We start from the raw sequence: 18,337 nt of genomic DNA on the forward strand, positions 1-18,337 counted from the left end.
CCTTTTTCTCTATTCTTGTCTGTTGTTTTACAGTGGTGTGGTTTTTATCAGGTCAAACATCATACTTATGCTGAGTTTTTCACATATCACTTTCCATGATAAATATCCCAGTATCATTTCCCCTTTTGGTCTGCAAAGGGTCTACTGCAGGTTTTGTTGCCACTTCCTTACATACCTGCTGTGGACCTGATCAGCAGTTGTTTGGCAGTACTAATTCTTTCTGTGGATCCTTCTGCTTGCTGAAAAGGCACAGCTGGAAAACTAAAAATGTTTTTTTGAGGCACTTTTCAGATCCTTTTGCCATGCTTCCAGTGGTACTATTTGCAGGGAATTAGATCTTTCTGTGACTAATCATGTAGAATATCTTGTACTAAGTACTAAGCATATGAGTAATCAAAGGCACTGTGGAAAAAAAGACTAACAAGATTCTAACAAAAATGTTAATATTGGTAAGAAAACTGAAGACTGAAGGGCAAGGTTAGTGTAAGGCAGAGCCATAAAGAAATAAATCAGGCAATAGAGGCAAATCAGGTAAATATTATCTATTTTCCACTGGTTCTGTCTGTCCTGGTTATTTAGCAGTCCATGCCCTGTGTGGTTGGGGGTTTTCTATGTGTGTTTTATCTAATATCTTCAATGTGGCTCTCTTAACTACAAGCTGGCTTGAGCCATTGGGACCAGGCTGCTTTCCAGATGCCTGGATGTTGGACCCTGGATGAGCATGAGCTGGAATCTCATCCCCATCCATAGAAAGCAATGTGTGATGATGTTCCTGGGGTTCATTTTGCAGCTTTGCTGTGCAATAAATGGTGCCAGGTTTAGTAATGTTCCACTGAGTTCACTTTGAGACAGAGGGTGGCCTTCCCTTGCTCATTTCCAGTGTTTGAACTTGCCATTAGGGATAGAAACCTGCCTGTGGCATATGTTCATGGCTGTGAGAGCAGAAGTTTGGAGCAAAGAAATTAAATTCTGAGTACAGCTCCAATGTGTTAAGCCATATTGGCACCTTCTGTTTCATGGTCTGTGGGTATGAATACATATTTTTTTAAATGGTCATTGTCTCTGTGTTGCATTGTTCAGTGTATTTAGGAGTTGGGTGGGCGTCAGAGCCATTGCAAAGTGCTCAGTTTCTGCACATCCTGCATCTTGCTGTCAGTGGCCATTTTGGTCTGTGTGCCAGTGAGTTTTTGTAAGCATCTCACATGTGCCTCATAAATAATAAACTGAAGGTTAAAAGTTATTGTTAAAGAATAAAAAATGCAATTAATTACCTTAGCTATAAATCATCAAACAAGAAATATAAAATAAAGTGCTAGTTTATGAACCATCAAATTCTAGTGAATGGTGGGTTATTCCTTCTTTCTTTAATAAAATTATTCATAGAAATTAAAAGGATTGGGAGAAAAATACCAAGCTAGGATAGAATTTGTGTTTACAATGAGTACAGAAATGTTTTCCACCTACATCTACTACTTCTATTTTTTTATTAACTTTGCTTTATAAAAATTGAAACATCAGGTTTTATGTCAAAACTTATCTTCAAAATAAGGAAGTAGAATGAAACTCAGATTAAGGCTTAGTGATGATAAGATGCAGTCTTATTTTCTGTTTAGTAGCATGTTTAATGTCCAGTAGACATTTTGGTGATTATTACAGTGTTCAGCAAAGGGGGGAAAAATTGAATGGTATTTAGAATCTTTCATATATTGTTCACTGAAACTTGTCTTGCTTTGTGAACCAGAAAAGTGTTCCATTAAAAACAGATGTTCTCTCTATGCTGCCCTAGAGGGGCTAGCAATAGATGATGAAGGCAGGCAGCAGTTATGGCTCTTTTACTTGTTCTTTTTGTTTAGTGGAAGTGATACTTACTGTCATTCTCCTCTCTCTAGGTGGTTTGTTTTGGATGCAGAAACGAGGGATCTGGTCTCAATACACACTGATGGCAACGAGCAGCTTTCAGTGATGCGCTACTCAGTAGGTAGGCAGACTTGGACAGTCAGAATAATTCTGATAAACCACATGGAGATTCTGTTGGATGGTGTTAAACTAGTCCCCAGGCACAGCTTTGAAAAAATTGTTTCAAATGCTTAATGTGTAACTGAGGATTTGCTTATGGATTTGTTTGTGTGTACTAAATCCTGGAATTGTGTGACTGCAAACATCACCATCACCTTTCTCAGCTTTTTCTTCATATTGAACTCTGCTGTCATAATAAATGCTAGCTTTGGTCCCCCAAAAAAAGTTCTCAAATGGTTGACCGGTTAACAGAAAAGTCTGTAAAAAGCTTAATATTTCAGTGATATTTTAATATCCCTTTTAGTTAGTTTTCAAGTTCATTAATGCAAACCCATAAAACTAAGTTTGTGTCTGTCTGGAAGTCAGAGCTGTTTGTGAAGTGTTTGCTCTGGGATTACACGGAGTCCAAACCAGTGTTGAGTCTCCTCTTCAGACATGATATGACAAATAGTCAGAGGCTGACTCCCCTCTGTTAAAACAGGATGGAAGAACACGCTTGTAAATCTTTTTTTTGTTTGCTTTTGGCTCACATGCAATGTCAGCAAGCAAAATGTTCATCTGATGCTGCCATGTGTGCCAAGCACAGCAATTTATTTTACATCACTGATATTCACTGACACTTAGAGGTGTTTGATTGTGATTTAGGCAGCTCTTGTCCACATATATAAAAGGAGACAAGATAGAATATAAAAATGCTTATAATGTTTGAAAATTCCAGATCTTTGTATGTTTAGTGTTGATTTATTTGCAGTCCTCACCTCCAAAGTTAAGCTATCTGTAGACTAAATACTCTTCTGCATTTTTATGGTGCATAAAACTCAAGTCTGCCTGCTGTCAACAGCTTTCACAAATCCGGTGCAGTCTGAGGGTTTATATCCTGTCTGTTGAACACTGATTCTAAAAAAAAGCAGAAGTGAAAGAACTTGTCCAAAAAACATAACCACAAAATAAACAGATACAGCTGAAAAGAAACATAGTGTAAACTGTTATAAGTCCTTCAGTACAATTCATAAGGAGTAGTTTAACTGAGACTATTGTCTTAGCAATAAACCTGAAATAATTAAAATTCACAAAACAAACATTCTATTTATTTACATCAAATATTCTGTGTTGCAGATGGCACCTTACTTGCAGTTGGATCCCACGACAACTTTATTTACCTCTATGTAGTAACAGAAAATGGAAGAAAGTATAGCAGATATGGAAAATGCACTGTAAGTTTTGGAGCATGAATAATCAATTCCATGATTATTACATCTTGTACATGCATTTTGATGTTATACATGCATTTAGATGTTAAGCAGTGAAACTCTTTCCAGATTCATGTTTTTCCCTTTTGGTTATATGTTTTATAGGGTTTTGTCAGTATTTGGTTGATTTTAAACTTCAGTCTCTAATGGCTACTGCATCTCATCGTGTGCAGTGATCACTTTTGCATCAGATATGACTAATTATTCAGATTATTGCCTTCTTTCTCTGAAATGGGAGATTAGCAGTAAAATGGAGAAATGTCTTGTACCTATATGCTGAAACTGGTTCAAGGAAAATATTACATTTGTTTGGGGATTTTTTCCTCCCATTGGTAAAGTACTTCTTGAACTAATATAGTATTAGGGTGGTGTAATTCCATTAGAATGTGTAGTCTCAGAGGCTGAAAATATACACTGTTTTCAGTTGCAATTGTTACTACAAAATTTGAACTTGAGGGATCTGGCCCAGGGTAAATAGATCTAAATGTAGCACGGGTAGTGGAGTCTGTTGGTTTTGTTACATTGGATAAGGTTGTCCCAATGCTAAAAAGACAGGCTATTTTTCTGCAACTGTGTAGTTATCTAACATTCTGGCCTTAAGTTCAGCTATCTTTCAAGGTTAGTGAAAATATTTACATTAAGAACAAGTGAAACTTATTGAGATATGCAAATTATGTCATAGGAATAGTTTCACCTTTGAAATGTGACACACACTAGAGCACTGGGGTCAGAGCAGCCTGCGTGCAGCTGCTGTGGGGGTACAGGGCAGGCAGCAGCACTGGGTTTTCCCCATCCCTGCAGAGCCCACAGGGAGCTCAGAGCAGGGTCCCAGTGGGGCTGGTAGTGAGATGTCTGCACCTTAGAACAGCATCTCATCTCAACACTTATTTTTTTAACTATAGAGTATAACATCACTCAGAGATGGCTAATCCTAACATACATAATCTTGAGCTTTCTATGTATTTCAAGGCCTTTAAAGATATTTAGGATCATTTATTTCTATGCATTATGTATGTGGAGAGAGCATATTGCAATTTAATCCAACATCTGGATGTCCCAGCTGCCTTGGCAGGAAAGAGATTAATAAAAATTGTTGTGGGAGAATTGAGCATTGTTACACCCAGGCAGAAGTGTCAAAGCTTCAAAGCAGATTTTTGTTCTGCTTTTCCTTTCAGTGTGAGTGACTGCCTGTAGAATACAAAATCAGCAGCACGGTTTGTGTCGGGGCTGAGCTCCCTGCCCCTCCCGGCTGGTGCAGAAGGCAGCGATGTGGAGCTGCCGGCCAGAGCTCCCTGCGAGGCTGCAGATCCAATTTCACTTGCCCTGCGCCTCCCCTGTGCTCCCTGCCAGGCCCATACCAGCTTGATGCTAAGCAGGGAGACTCCCAGGCATGCTCAGGACCCAGAGCACTCTCCTGGCACTGCATCCTTCTGGCGTTCTGTCATTCGGTAGCCTCACGGGTGACCTCCAAATAGTGTGACTCAGTCCTCCTGGTAGTTAACTTCTGCTTGTTTCTTCCAGCTTGAATGCGTTATTTGAATTCTTTCAGAAGGATTTTATCTACTGAACCAGAATTAGCTGGTTCATAAGGGCTGTATGCCTGCTGTTAGGTTTAAATCCCCTCTCAGTCACAGCCAGGCATTCTGCTGCTGCTAGAGAGGCAAGTCTCTAGACCTGTGGGCCTGTTTCCACAGCAAGGCATAGTGTTGGCTCTGATCAGAACTTCAGATGAGCCAAAACAACCATTTTGACTAGTGCAGCTGTTTTTTGAGGGCTCCAGCTATGCAGTCAGCAGAGTGAAGGTGTGGGCTGGGGCAGAACTTCCAGCGTGTCAGCAGTGCCTGGGTAGCTGCTGCTGTCTTTGTCTGCCTTATATCAGAGACTCCTTAGCAAAACAGGAGTTAGTGCTGGGCATTTACTCACAGGGCTGTGGGGTGAAAGCCACACAGACAGCCACTCTGAAGTATTTGGTACACTGAAGTGATTAGTGTGCCTGTCCTAGAGGCTGTGAGCATTTTGAACCTTGCACCACTGAAGTCTGAAATAGATAAACACTGCCAATGGAGGAAGGAGTTTCCATTTAGTCAGTTTTCATAGCTGGTAGTAATATGAATCATTCATTGTATATAAAGGTACAGAGAAGGAGAGAGTAAAATGTTGCCTTATTGGTGACCAGCTACAAAAGAAAGATTTTAATAGAAAATGGGATCCTCCTATTGCAAATATGATAACAATGTTGTGCTCCAGGTCGTCATTTGGTGATCACTTGCCTGAAGGGATTTTGCAGCCTGGAGCCCCCTGGCCAATTGCTTTGTTCCCTCCCCCCACCAGCCCCAAGAATTTTAACAGCTGCCAAATGTCTGTCAGGATTTTGTAAATGACTGACCAATTCTTTTCCATGTTGGAGTTCGATTGCAAATTGGAAGACTTGGAAAAGAAGGGAGGGAGAAAAAAATCCTAGCCAATTGTGCACTTTTTTTTAGTACCAGCTTTGCATGTCAGTATCATATGTCTCCCCCATGACTGCAAAGTAGTTATGTCAATACACAGTTCCTCTGCTTGAGGCAGAGACTCCTGCATAAGTAAACAAATAATAAAGGCCAACTTTTCTCCTAAATGTTTTTGCAGTCTCTCACAGAGGACCTGGGAACAGGGAGATGGGACATGGGTGTATTTCTACATATAATTCTGGAAGTAATCAGGATCTCTTAGAGTTTTCTGTGGCAGAAGCTGGTGTGGTGGGTGGTACGGCAGCCAGTGCAGAGCTTCTGCATGGCCCTGGTGTGGCTGCTGCAGGCTGTGCCAAGAGACCCTCTGGGGGCCTTAGGGACATCCTGTTCATAATGCACACTGAGGGAGGGACATGGATTGACATCTGTCAGTCAAGAATGTGGCAGTTTGTTTCCTGGCAGAATGACTATGAGAGAGAGAAAGTAGATGGTCTTACAAGGGGAAAAGGAGCAGTAAGAAGAAATAAAAGGGTGCCAGAGGAAGAGTGACATGGATGTCACTTTTATTAATTTCCTGCCCATGATTCCTACCTTATATAAATCTGTGGCTTCTCTGGAGCCTTTCATAGCTTTATTATTACTGTTATGATTACTCTTAGTTACCTCAAAAGAAGTTTGTGCGGGGAAAAACTACTCTTTCCGGCTGCATCTGTCTTCTTCCCCAAAACCAAAGCCAGGTCCTTAACCCTCAGTGTGCTCAGTGATAACTAAGCAAGTAGACCAAAGGGTTTTGATTTTTAATAAAGATGAGCAGTGCCTGTAGGGCAGACACCTTTCAAAGCTGGTGCTAACATGGTGCAGAGCCTTTCAAGAAGCTTAGAAATGCATTCTTGTAACTCCAGTCCATGATCTTATACTTCTGCATGGTGGTTGTTAACCAAGGTATCCTAAGTTTTTAGGATGAGCAAGGGTTATTTGAATGAGTGTGCATTTAATGGAAGTTATTTTAAATAGGATTTCTTTATTTATCTATCTATCTGTCACTTTTTTGTTAGGATCTAAAACTGATCCTGTGCACGTTACTTGCTTTTTGCAATTAGGAGCAATGTGTATGTTCCTAATTCCAGTATAAACTGGGGCTCATCCATATTTCAGCATCATGCCTTCTAGGAGTAAATCATTCTGGAGTCCAAGAGGGCCAGGCTTTACAAGGGAGAGCTGGAGAGGCACGATGCCCAGCCTGTGTTTGTTTAGCTGTTAGGGAGTGTGGCAATGGGACTAAGGAGCCTTTAAAGGCACACAAGTGAATTGCAGCTGACCTGGGGCATGTGGGAAGGTGATTTTATTTTTTCTTCTGCTGTTAGCTCTCCCATCTGTGGGTGCAACTTCTGCTTCATTTTCAATTAAAATCAGTTGTTTCACACTGGTGTTACTGCATTCTTCTTCAGGGACATTCCAGCTATATTACACACCTTGACTGGTCCCCGGACAACAAGTATATAATGTCAAACTCAGGAGACTATGAAATACTATACTGTAAGTATGAAATTAAATACACTGGAAACAGAAATATGTATTAGCTGTCAGAGTATTTAGAAAAGTGTGTTTGATCAGGACTGTACAAAGTGCTTACTGACAAAGGGACTGATTTGAACTTGTGTAACCTGATATCTTGATGTTATTCAGAGCTGTGTGTTACCTAATGGCAATGCCAAATATAGCTTACTTCTTTACAAGGTCATAAATCAGTTTAACAGTGTAGAATTTACAGAACAAGTGGCTCTACGACTTGATGTTGGCCAAAAGTTCTGTAGATTGAAAATAATATATACAGTTGTCTAATTAGTGTCAACAATACCAGTTATTTTGGGGGAATAAAATCAGTGGGCTGGTGCCACAGTTCTCTGCTGGGGTTTCTTGTTTGAAACATTATCTTGGCTGCTGGTGGTGAAAACTAAGAAAAGCAGTAATGCTACTTTAATGAGTTAGTGGTGATAATGTTTTTGTGTTTGTCTTTTTTTAATATGTGAAAACATGAATGTAACACATAGTGGTTATGACAGAGGTTCCACTTCAGGTAGTGCATTTTTTTAAATTGGGGGGTTTTATTCCTGTCTTCCTATAGCTTTAACTTGGTCCAAGAGGATTGTTGGTTTTTTTCCCTTTACAGGCAAGAATTACCAACAGTTTAAATGTCTGTCACCTGAACATATTTTTTCTGCCTGTCACAAGTTAGGTTCCAAATCTAGATAGTGCAGTCTGTCAAAAGGAAGTGTTGGTGCTTATAATTTCATGTATAGGGAAGAAAAGAACTGTGACCCATTATTACTGGCTTGGTGTATTGCAAGACAGTCTTTTTCTAGTTAAAAGTTGTCACAGTCTGAGGCTTCTCTGGCAGTAGTTGCTCACTGTTTTAAGAACACAGTTTGCTGAATGATTTACTGAATTCTAGCACATCAGTGGAGCTAGTAGGAAGAAGAAATTATTATATTACAGATTGCATTAAAGCATTTTGTACAGTTAGTAGCAGGGTACTCAAGTTGCAGGGAAGTGGTTTTGAGATTATGCTATCAGAAGAGGGAAATGAGAAGTAAATGTGACTCATAAAAACCAAGTAAAGCTTCAAGTATATGGAATTTTATAAATGTGCTGGTCTTTCTTTGCCTCTACAATTTAATTCCATTTTTTTTACGGCATTAGCTTCTCTTCAAAGAGCACCTATGGAAATAAATTTTGCATTGCATAACTCATCATTCACTTTTTTTTTACAGGGGACATTCCAAGTGGCTGTAAGCTAATCAGGAATCGTTCTGACTGTAAGGATATAGATTGGACAACATACACTTGTGTGCTAGGCTTCCAAGTGTTTGGTAAGCACTCTTTAACTTGCTTTTAACCTACTAGCACTGTACTTTTGTGGTTTTGCTTGCTTCAATTTCTCATTGAAAGTACACTATTAATGATTATTAAGGAATGGTGCTGAGATCACACCCCAAAGTGACTGACCACAGTATTTGTCTGTGCTAAAGTGCACCAAGTCTTCCACAGACAATGTACAATTGATTTCTATTTAGTTCTTGAAGTTAGGGGGTTGACTCTCCCACTGTCATTTTAGGCTACCAATTATGGAGGCACTGAAGCAACCAGCTTATATTTTAAAGTGCTCATATGGCACATGTGCATTCTCCTTTGGTTACCTTGTTTTGGGATAGGAACAAGAGTGTTACAAGTGCAGGTTATAGTTCATAAATTACAATTATGACAGTGCTTTGATACCTGTAGTCAAAGGTGAGTAATATACTCTGTTTGTAAAGAATAAAAATGCTTTAAAGCATGAGCAGATTTCTACCTACTAGTTTATTTTTAAAATATACAAAAACAATTTTAAAAAGCTGACAGATCTGCTTTTAATTTCAGACTGTGGCAAAACAGTTCAAGTTGCTTTTTCTGTAGGTAGGTCTGTTGGCCATAAACGAGAAACTCCTCTGTGAGGGGTGTAAAAGTAAGGTTCAGCCTCCCAGTGAAGTTCTGGGACCAGAGTTGGGAACATTTCTATTCCATCACTGAGATCAGGCACCTCCTTCTGTTCTGGTTGAAATACCAAAAGCAAATAAATCAGCAAATTCTTTAGAGGTGAGGATTAGATCTACAAATCTTCTCTTCACAGCTACTAGGAAGTCAACTTTGAATACCAGTTTACATACAGGATAGAAGAAAATCAGTGAAGTGTGAGTCCTTTCTGTAGCTTCTGACACATCTCATGTGTGTTTAAGGGCTGTCATGTGCTTAACAAGCAGGTAGCCTCCAAGGATTGAGGTTGGTGTGAGCGCTAACACTGACACATTTGTGTGGCATATTGGTTGGGTGGGGGGCATTTGGTGCTTAATAACCAGGCATGATTTCCTTTTTGGATACCAAAGATCTGAGACAGAATAGGAAAAATAAAGGGGTCAGAGAAGGAAGCTAATTGATAGACTCATAAATATTTCTGATTTCTTTGGAGCTTGGTGTATAGCAGAAATAAAAAGGAGCGTGCTCTTTCTGCAGCTAAATATTGTTGCTTATTGCTAGTTGGATGAAAATATTGGCTTCCATTAGGCTGAGGACTGTGAATCACACTGTGTGTTTGCAGGTGTTTTTATTCAGTCTGCCTCAGTGAAGTAGAAGCATCTCCTGATGCTCTGATGCTGATCTGTGAAGCAGAAGCATCTCTTGATTGCTACTGTGACTGCAGTAACAGTGCAGCACAAAAGCCTTTTTTAAAACAGTATCAGAAGATTCAGGAGAGGCCACAGAAAATGAAAAGCAAACCTCTGATGTTAATATGATACCTTTCATCAGGAACAAGGAAAACACCTTGCAAGGACTGCATTTTCCTTATGGAATAGGCTTGAAGCTGAAACATTTTACATTTTTTTGCAGAGTACTTAATTCTACCAGAAACATGGAGGTAGCAGACTGTTACTACTGAGTTTTTACCACTACATTTGGTAGTAGAGCAGACAGAATAAGGGCAGCAGCTCTCTGAATCCCAGGGCTTTCCCAGAAGCGTCCTTTACTCCTGACCTAAGGAGGTGGGATGTGGGAGTGCAGAGAGAGTTTGATCTCACATCTAGACCACTGGCTTTGTCTTTTTGACAGCTGTTAGATAGAAGCTGTTATTAGTGGCTGGGGCCAGGCTGGGCAGCAGCAGCTCCCATAAACACTGCTTTGAGAAACCATTTTACTTATTGCTTTTGGAAGTGGATAGGTCTCCTGATCCTGTCTGCATTTTCTTTTGGATTAATACAAACTTCAACCACTCTGAATTAAGTTTAATTAGTTTCAACTACTCTCAAAATCTTCAGTGTGCCAGAGGACCTGGGCATGAAATAGATATAGCAGATAATGTGATGGTATTCCAGAGCACAACAGAATATATTTAAACTTCCTAGCCAAGACTCATCATGCCCTAATTTTATATTGTCTGCTAGTCTGACACCCTTTGCAGAATCTTAAAGTTGTGGTTTGACCTGAAACAAAGGGAGTATTTCCCATTAAATCAGACAGTGCAGCTAAGCCAACCTATCAGACATGTGCTAATCTGGCTTTGACCCAAGGGTCAGCTGGCTCAGGGATCCAAGCAAGTCAGGGGCTGCTTGCTGATGCTCAGGAGAGAGGGTTGAGTTTGTGGGATTTGGATTTTGGGGGTATATGTTTTACAGTTCAGCTCTGTGGGTAGTGTGCCATAGGGTCAGGCATCACACAGGATGGAGGAGGAGGATGATGGAAATGTGTGGTGTGGATGACAACAGCATCACTCCTTTTGGCAGTGCTGTTACTGTTGGCTCAGCAGTGTCATCACTCTGCACCCCAAACTCTTGAAGTCACTCTGGGTTTTGCTGCACATTTCCCACAGTTTTGCCTGAACAGATTCTTTTGAGGCTTACTGCTTTCAAGCAGAATTTGTTAAAAATGAAATACTGCTGTTGTGCTTTATATAAAGTCCTATTACTTTGGGGGTTTTGTTATTTTTACAGTTATTAAGAATTTTTGCAGTTATCTTAAGAATTCAAGACTCAGTCATATTAATGTCTTGGATTTTTACCTGCTTGCCTGATGCATTGAAAGCAAATCCTGCTGTCTTATGACAAAGCAGCCTTACCTTTGGAGCTGCTAAAGGGCTTGGCAAGCATAAAAGATGTTTAATAAAAGTTTCAATCTTGAATATTAGTCCTTTTAATCTTAAACGAAAAAGAAGAGGAAATTAAAAAGAAGAGGAAATTGCATAGTTCTTTGTCAAAGCCTGCCTAAGGTGGTAGCTGAAACTTCAGGCATTTATTACTTCCACATGATAACAGTATTTCATATATAGAATGAATGAGGAAAGGTAAAATTCATTCATGTTGAACTACTTAAAAATTCTTAAATAGTATAGATTTTTTCACTTTCATTTCATTCATGTGAGACAACTAAAATGTTTCTTAATACTTTCCTTAGCACGTCATGTCATTATTTAGTAAATTACCTAGAATGTAGCTTATTGGCATTGTAACAAGTTTAACACGGTTCCTTTGTTATTCTTCAGAGAAAATAAAGTTCTTACTCCACCCACTGAAGAACGGGAAAAAACAGCTTTAAAGTTAAACAGTCTTTGACATTTTGCTTAAAAACAAGAAGATAAGGCAATTCTGAGTTGGCTTTTAGTGCTGTATACAACAGTGGACAACACATCCTTTTTTTTTTTTTTTAATTGAAATCAGCAGCTGTAAGGGAGGAAGAAGATATTTTAATATCTAATAATCAACAGCCCTCTTGGTCAATTGGGCACAGATTTTTGGGGTGGGGGGTGAAATTTGAGGGGGGAAAATTACAGCTAACTCCTAGACTTTATCAGAAACTCAAACCTGATTTTAAAAACATGGTACCTTTGGCATATTTTATAATTCCTTGCTTACCTTTTGTTCAGCTTTTCATGCTGATGTGAATTGTCTGTTTTATTATGGGAATCTGTAATGTCTTTATGTTTTGTTAAAATAATTTTGTTTAGAGTCCCCCTATCCCAAATTTGATCAGTGTTTTTCATCTAGGAAATGTTGTTATTCTTTTGTCTAGACATATCTGTGTCATTCTTTTGACTTAAAACCATATTGAATTGTACTTAAGCACTTGACAGCACTTACATCTATGAAACTTGCCCAGGCTGGGTTTCTGTGCAGAGTATCATCAATCAGTTGTCTTCTTTGATTTACACAAATACTAAGATTTAAAGAACAAGAAGTCAAACAAATGAAACCAGAGAAGAAGCCAGTAGGACCACAGTGTGCAGTACCCGGGTTTGCCTTGTGATTCAGCATCGCTGTTGCCTTTAAAATGTCTATGCATGAATGACCATATTAAGAGCTACCAGTTTAGCAGCAAACTTGATTTAAAGATAAGATTTAAACTAGACTGAGGTTTTGAACAGGAAACAAATGATAAGCCCAAGATATTATCCTGGCTGAAACTGAGGGTTTGGGACAACAGTGGGGGAGAAGCATTACACTAGCAAAATATTAATGACATTTAATGCAATGCACTTTCCATTTTCCAGTTGAATTTCTCTCTTACCTTTTGTTCATCTTGCCTTTTCTCACAGCTTTATAGATTTTATTTTTGTTAATGAATTGTCTGTTGATTTGTTTCCAAAACCACCATTGCTGAATATCTGCTGTGCTCTCTCCTAGGAGTTTGGCCCGAAGGATCAGATGGGACAGACATAAATGCCCTTGTCAGATCCCATAACCGAAAAGTGATAGCAGTGGCTGATGATTTTTGCAAGGTCCATCTCTTTCAGTATCCCTGTTCCAAACCAAAGGTAGGTCTAGACCAGTCTAGTCCATGTGCTTGTTTACCTTGCCTGAAGCTTTCCTTGCTTCCAGCATAGTTGTTTTGGAGCCTGGCAGGCAAATACAACTTTTATAGTAGTACCCCCATTAATTTTACATATAAAATAGAAAGTGTAAAACAGTATAGATATAAAAAAATATACGTAAAAGAGAAGTGTCAATAGTTATCCTTGAATTCTGGAGATAGGGCATGATGCTTTGTGTTTCCTGGCCTTAGTGTGAGGTCCATTACTTTTTCTATAAAGATCTATGTCTCTTCCAAGTTGCAAAGAAGAGAGGAAGTATTGTGGGAAATCTAATATAAATATAATTCCTTACTCTTTTGTGAACTAAGATCTCTCTTGAAGGGCTAAGCAAAACTATTAGTGGTTTTAAATTTCCGTATCATATGCTCTTCCAGCCAACATGTGATTTATCTTTCTGCTTGTTTTCAATAGGCCCCAAGTCACAAATACAGCGCTCACAGCAGTCATGTGACAAACGTCAGCTTCACCCATAGCGACGGTCACTTGATTTCAACTGGAGGGAAAGACATGAGCATTATTCAGTGGAAACTGGTGGAGAAGGTGACTCTGCCACCAAATGACATTGTCCTGGATATCGGTGCCACCAAAGTGCCCATCCCTGCCAGTGAGAACGCCGTGGAGCCTCCTGCACATCTGCCCCAGCCTTTTAACGAAATGAACCAGAATGAAAGCATAACTGGCAGCTCTCTGGCTTCCTTGGAGAGCAACTTGGAGCAGTGTGCGGAGCAGAGCGAAGAGCACAGCGAGGAGCACAGCGAGGGCAGCAGCCTGGACCCTGCTGAGCCCAGCTACGAGGAGCCCTCCAACGAGCTGAGCGAGGAGCACAGCGAGTCCACGGTCACAGAGGAGCAGCAGGATAACTCGCCGCTGTCCTAGTGCTCCCAGCTCGGGTGGTTCTTGTTTCCCCGTGGTGTGCATGCTTTCATTGCAAGGGTGAGGGTTCAAATAGGGAAGAGTAGCTGAGATTCATGACCACTCCAGATTTTGAGTTTCAGTGAGATTTTTAGTCTGAGCTTCAGTTCAATGTGTGGAACCATCCCAAGGGCCTGGCTTGATGGTCTGTAGCAAGATCTGGTCGCAGTTAGTAGTGGACATTACTATAGATCCATTTCAGTTCTGAAATTGCTGTCAGGAAGTGGCATGAAATACATACTGGAAAAAAGGTTAGCTCTGAGAATTAGCTGAAGTAGACCACCTTAACTACGTGGAAGTGCTTTCTAGAAGAACTGAGCTGATGGGAAGCGCTGAGCTGTTCCAGCTGGGAAGCACTGTGCTGCTTTTTCCAGGTGCAAAGACAAACAGAATGAAAAAAAAACAACCAAAAAGCTCTTTGTAGGGCTGTTTTCCTTTGTTTTTCCTTGAGAAAAATAGAGGAAAAATAATTTAACAATGCCACATGTATGGCAATGCCTTCTTGATCTAAAACATATGCAATTTTCTAACACTACTAATTCCTCGTGGAGTCTGGATGTGTTCAAAGTTGGTCTGCCCTGGGTGCTGCTAGTTCTAAGGCAAATCCTGTCGAGGAACGGTGTCGACTGTTCCATTTTCACAGACTCTTAACTAGCAGACTAACCAAATACTGGCATGTTTCACTTTTCATGACCTGAAAGTTGACTTAAACTATAGGACATAATTGTCTCTTCAAAGAATTGCTTGCCTTGAGAGTTGGAAACTTGAGAGAATCTTTTACAGTGACTTTGATGTGAACAGCAGAAGAAGCATGACAAGAACACAGAAGTCAGATGGGCTCCAGAGTTAAAGTTTAGCCTTCAATCAGAACTTGCTCCATCCCTCGTATGAAAAATATAAATGCAGTTAACTTAAATTATTAAATTGGTGCTTAGAATTAGTAAGTTGATACATTTTTCTTCTGAATTTTTAGAGGTAATTCTTAGAAATCATTAAACTGCAATCTCTACTTTGTTTTTTCCCCTGGCTCCTTTAGCAGTTGTGATATAAGCATACAGTAATTTAGATGATGATGATGATGTGATTTTTTTGTTTTCCCTAGACTTGCTGATCTATTGTTTTTGTGATTTTATTTCCACCCCACCCCTTCCCAGGTTGCTGTAAGCCATGCAGCTCTCATGTGGCTATACCTGGCCAGTTACGGGATATCTTGGCATTTGTTATGCATTTGGAAAGTACTTTTTTTTACAAAGTTTGTCAGATAGCTACATTTTGTTCTTAAGTGCATACATTTCCTACTTTAAAAAAGATATAGATTTACTGGCAGATATCCATTTCCTATGTACTTGTTTATATTTTGATTACATAGAATTTTCTTTTTTTAACTTGCTGCATTGTGCTGGTATTTTAGTTCTTAGTTAGAATATCATGTTTAGAAACTTTGGATGAGTTCATAAGTCTTAATTGTGCAAACGTTTACGTGATTGTGCCATTCCAAAGTGCATCAAAACTGTCATTCCCTTTCTAGTATCTTCTCAGGAGAAATGCTACAGATCAGGTATTTAGTCATCATTTGGAAAGATAAAAACAAATGGACTCCCAAAGGACATTTAGAACATTTATATATAAAATATATAAATATATATATACACACATATATATATATATATAGAAAAAAAAATATCCGCTTGTTTACAACAGTTCCAGAGAACCTCAAAGTAGTTCCCTTCAGATGGAGGGAAATATGGATTCCAAGCAACCCATCTGTTTAAACTGTGCTCTGTACATAGAGTTTTACTGGAGAGCTCTAATATGCCTGACTTGCAAATCTGCCAAATAGCAGCAGTGGAAGGTAAAGTTCATCAGCTCATCAAAGTTCTTGGTTACAAATGAGGAATATGCTGTAGGTTTAGAGAATAATCTTAGTGAAGGAGAAGGGATAGTAGAGCTAACAAGGCACAGAGAGCTCTCTGTCATTTTTATGAACTCCACATAAGCAACACATTTCTCTTTGGAACATCTGTCACCTGGGGTTGCCATGTAAGTGAGAGTTAGAGTTGTGATATTCTTGTGTAGTTCAGAAGACTCTACTAATATGCAAAAAGCCTTACAGCTTTCAATTGCTGGCAACTACTGTTTAACAAATAATTAAATCTGTGATAATGGATGGAAATGGGATTATGTAACTGTAGATGTTTTAGAAAAATAATTGTGAATGAATTATGATTAAGAGTGTTTCATGTGAAGATGTTTGAGCCATTTCTATCTATCATGCATTCCTGTCTTGAGGCAGAAAACTTTGAAGATTAAAAAAATAAAATAATCAAAATAAAATATTGCAGTGTCTTTCTCCATATCTGTTCTGGTTCCTTCTGTACATAAAGTGGATGCTGCCATCAAAGTTGCAGTGTCTGGGTTTGTGATTTTGAAAGAACTTTCTCAATGTGTGCTTTTTTGATAACCTCCCAGGCTGTTCTAAAAATAAATTAACTCAGCATCATGTATACTATTGTAAGATCTGAATATTGCTCTTGTTTATGTCTCATGAGTTCTATGACATTTCCCCTTTTCATGAACAGCTGGCATTATCCTTCTGTAGGTAATTGGTGAATGGCAGAATGTTACAGACAGATTTTTGTCCTGCTGCAGAGTGCAGTCTTCCTTCCAGGGTTCTGCCCATAAGCTTTCTTCTGGAAGTCAGGAGAGAAGTACAAACTTACTTTGGCTGTAATGTATTAAATACCCCAATGTTTCCACATTCCTCATAGTCTCTGTCCAGCTGCAGGTGCAGAAGGTCACAATATTCTTGTGTGTGAGATTCCATCTTTTCAAAGGCTTTGAATCATTCCATTTCTTGCATCTGGTTTCTGCCCTTCGCAAAAGGGGAGGGTGAGTACCAGAAGGAAGAAACCTGCAAGAAAGACAAATACCTCATGTTTATCCTCACTTGAAGGAAAAGCAAACAAACACCATTGCCACCCTGAGTGGGACTGGAAACCTTGACTCTTCTTTTCCACCAAATTGTCTGGAGAATGCTGACACCAGGAGAATGTTCTGCCATGAACAACAAGCAGATGTCCCAAGGTCATGCTGTGCTGTTCCCAGCAGACCTGCAGCTGTGGAATGCTGTGCTTTTCTACTCTCTGCTCCCTTTTTCTCCAGCTCAAGGCTTTTGCTGCCTCCTCTCCTGGGATTCTCAGTGAGGAGTCTTCCTGAGGAGCAGCTAAGCTGGTGTTTGAGTCCGCCTTAGTGATGCAGGTGGGACAGGGCTTCCAAGTGCCCACTCTGCTCACCTGGGACAGCAGCAGCTGCTGTCACTTCAGAGCTGCAGTGATGGTGTTTGTGCTGTGGAGATGAAGTTCAGGGTGGAAGCACCCCTGAAGCATAAAACTATAACTGCAGGATGGAAAACTTAATGTCCATAATAAAATGTTTGTATGGTTTCATAGTAAAACAGTGGAAAGTTAAAGAGTGCCATGCTTATGGATTTCTGCATCCATATGGGTGAATCAGATAAAGTGATACTGGGTTTTGTGAGTGTGACCACATATCCATATGGGGTTTTATTTTCTCCATGGAAGCTTCAGGATAGGTGAGGAACAGGCTGGGTAGTGGTGAGTGATGATTTTCTTTGGTTTGATCTGGCTGGAATTCTCATCTAGATATTATTTGTTATATAAATAACAAGCACTTGTTTTTGTATATGATGCATCTCACGGTCTAGCTGCTTACTTTTTTAGTCATCCCTAGAAAGCATTTTGTCTATGAAAATGAACAAAAATTTTATTTGGATTGTTATATTGATTAGTCTGCACTGAACAACATGCTGTGTTTTCTACTTTGTGCTTCACTGCATAAGATGTTTCCTTCAGTGGAATATTTCAGTTGAGTCAGGATGAAGTAAGTAGAATGTCCTTGTGAAATTTAGCCTTGGCCAAACCAGACAACCAAAAAATTCTCATTTCCACAGCCTCATGCTAATAAAATGTGGGCTCCTGGCAGTGGAAGGGTTACTGTTACATGAGGTGGATTTTACTTGAATGATATTTGTGCTGCATGTTTGCTTTCCTCCTGAACAAGTCCAAGCCCATTGCCTAATCTTTATTTCTGACAGATGTTTTATGTACTAATACTTTAATCAACTGAGAATTAAAAACTGCTTACAGTAGGATTATACCCTTTAGAACCCTGGCCAGTGTACACATTTTAATGTATTTAACACGCATGGGGTGGCTTTGTGTGCAGATACATGCATGCAGTCATCAAATGGATAATGGATATGGGTGCTCTAGGCCTTTTTTTTTTTTTTTTTCTGG

The 18,337-nt window shown here is 39.5% G+C and overlaps 1 protein-coding gene across 9 annotated transcripts in view; it reads left to right on the plus strand.

Annotated features, from left to right (window-relative positions):
- EML4 (EMAP like 4) overlaps positions 1 to 16,525 on the plus strand; it is a 147,656-nt gene extending 131,131 nt beyond the window's left edge. For all 9 annotated transcript variants that reach the window (XM_014264391.3, XM_074537160.1, XM_074537159.1 and 6 more), the window contains 6 exons: positions 1,890 to 1,978; positions 3,133 to 3,230; positions 7,165 to 7,252; positions 8,488 to 8,586; positions 12,922 to 13,052; positions 13,521 to 16,525. In XM_014264391.3, the coding sequence (XP_014119866.1) occupies positions 1,890 to 1,978; positions 3,133 to 3,230; positions 7,165 to 7,252; positions 8,488 to 8,586; positions 12,922 to 13,052; positions 13,521 to 13,985 (970 nt within the window). In that variant the 3' untranslated portion in view covers positions 13,986 to 16,525. The remainder of the gene's footprint in view (positions 1 to 1,889; positions 1,979 to 3,132; positions 3,231 to 7,164; positions 7,253 to 8,487; positions 8,587 to 12,921; positions 13,053 to 13,520) is intronic.
- The last annotated feature ends 1,812 nt before the right edge of the window (positions 16,526 to 18,337 follow it).

The sequence above is a fragment of the Zonotrichia albicollis genome, chromosome 3 (assembly GCF_047830755.1).
Source record: "Zonotrichia albicollis isolate bZonAlb1 chromosome 3, bZonAlb1.hap1, whole genome shotgun sequence".
In the NCBI taxonomy this organism is placed as follows: Eukaryota; Metazoa; Chordata; class Aves; order Passeriformes; family Passerellidae; genus Zonotrichia; species Zonotrichia albicollis.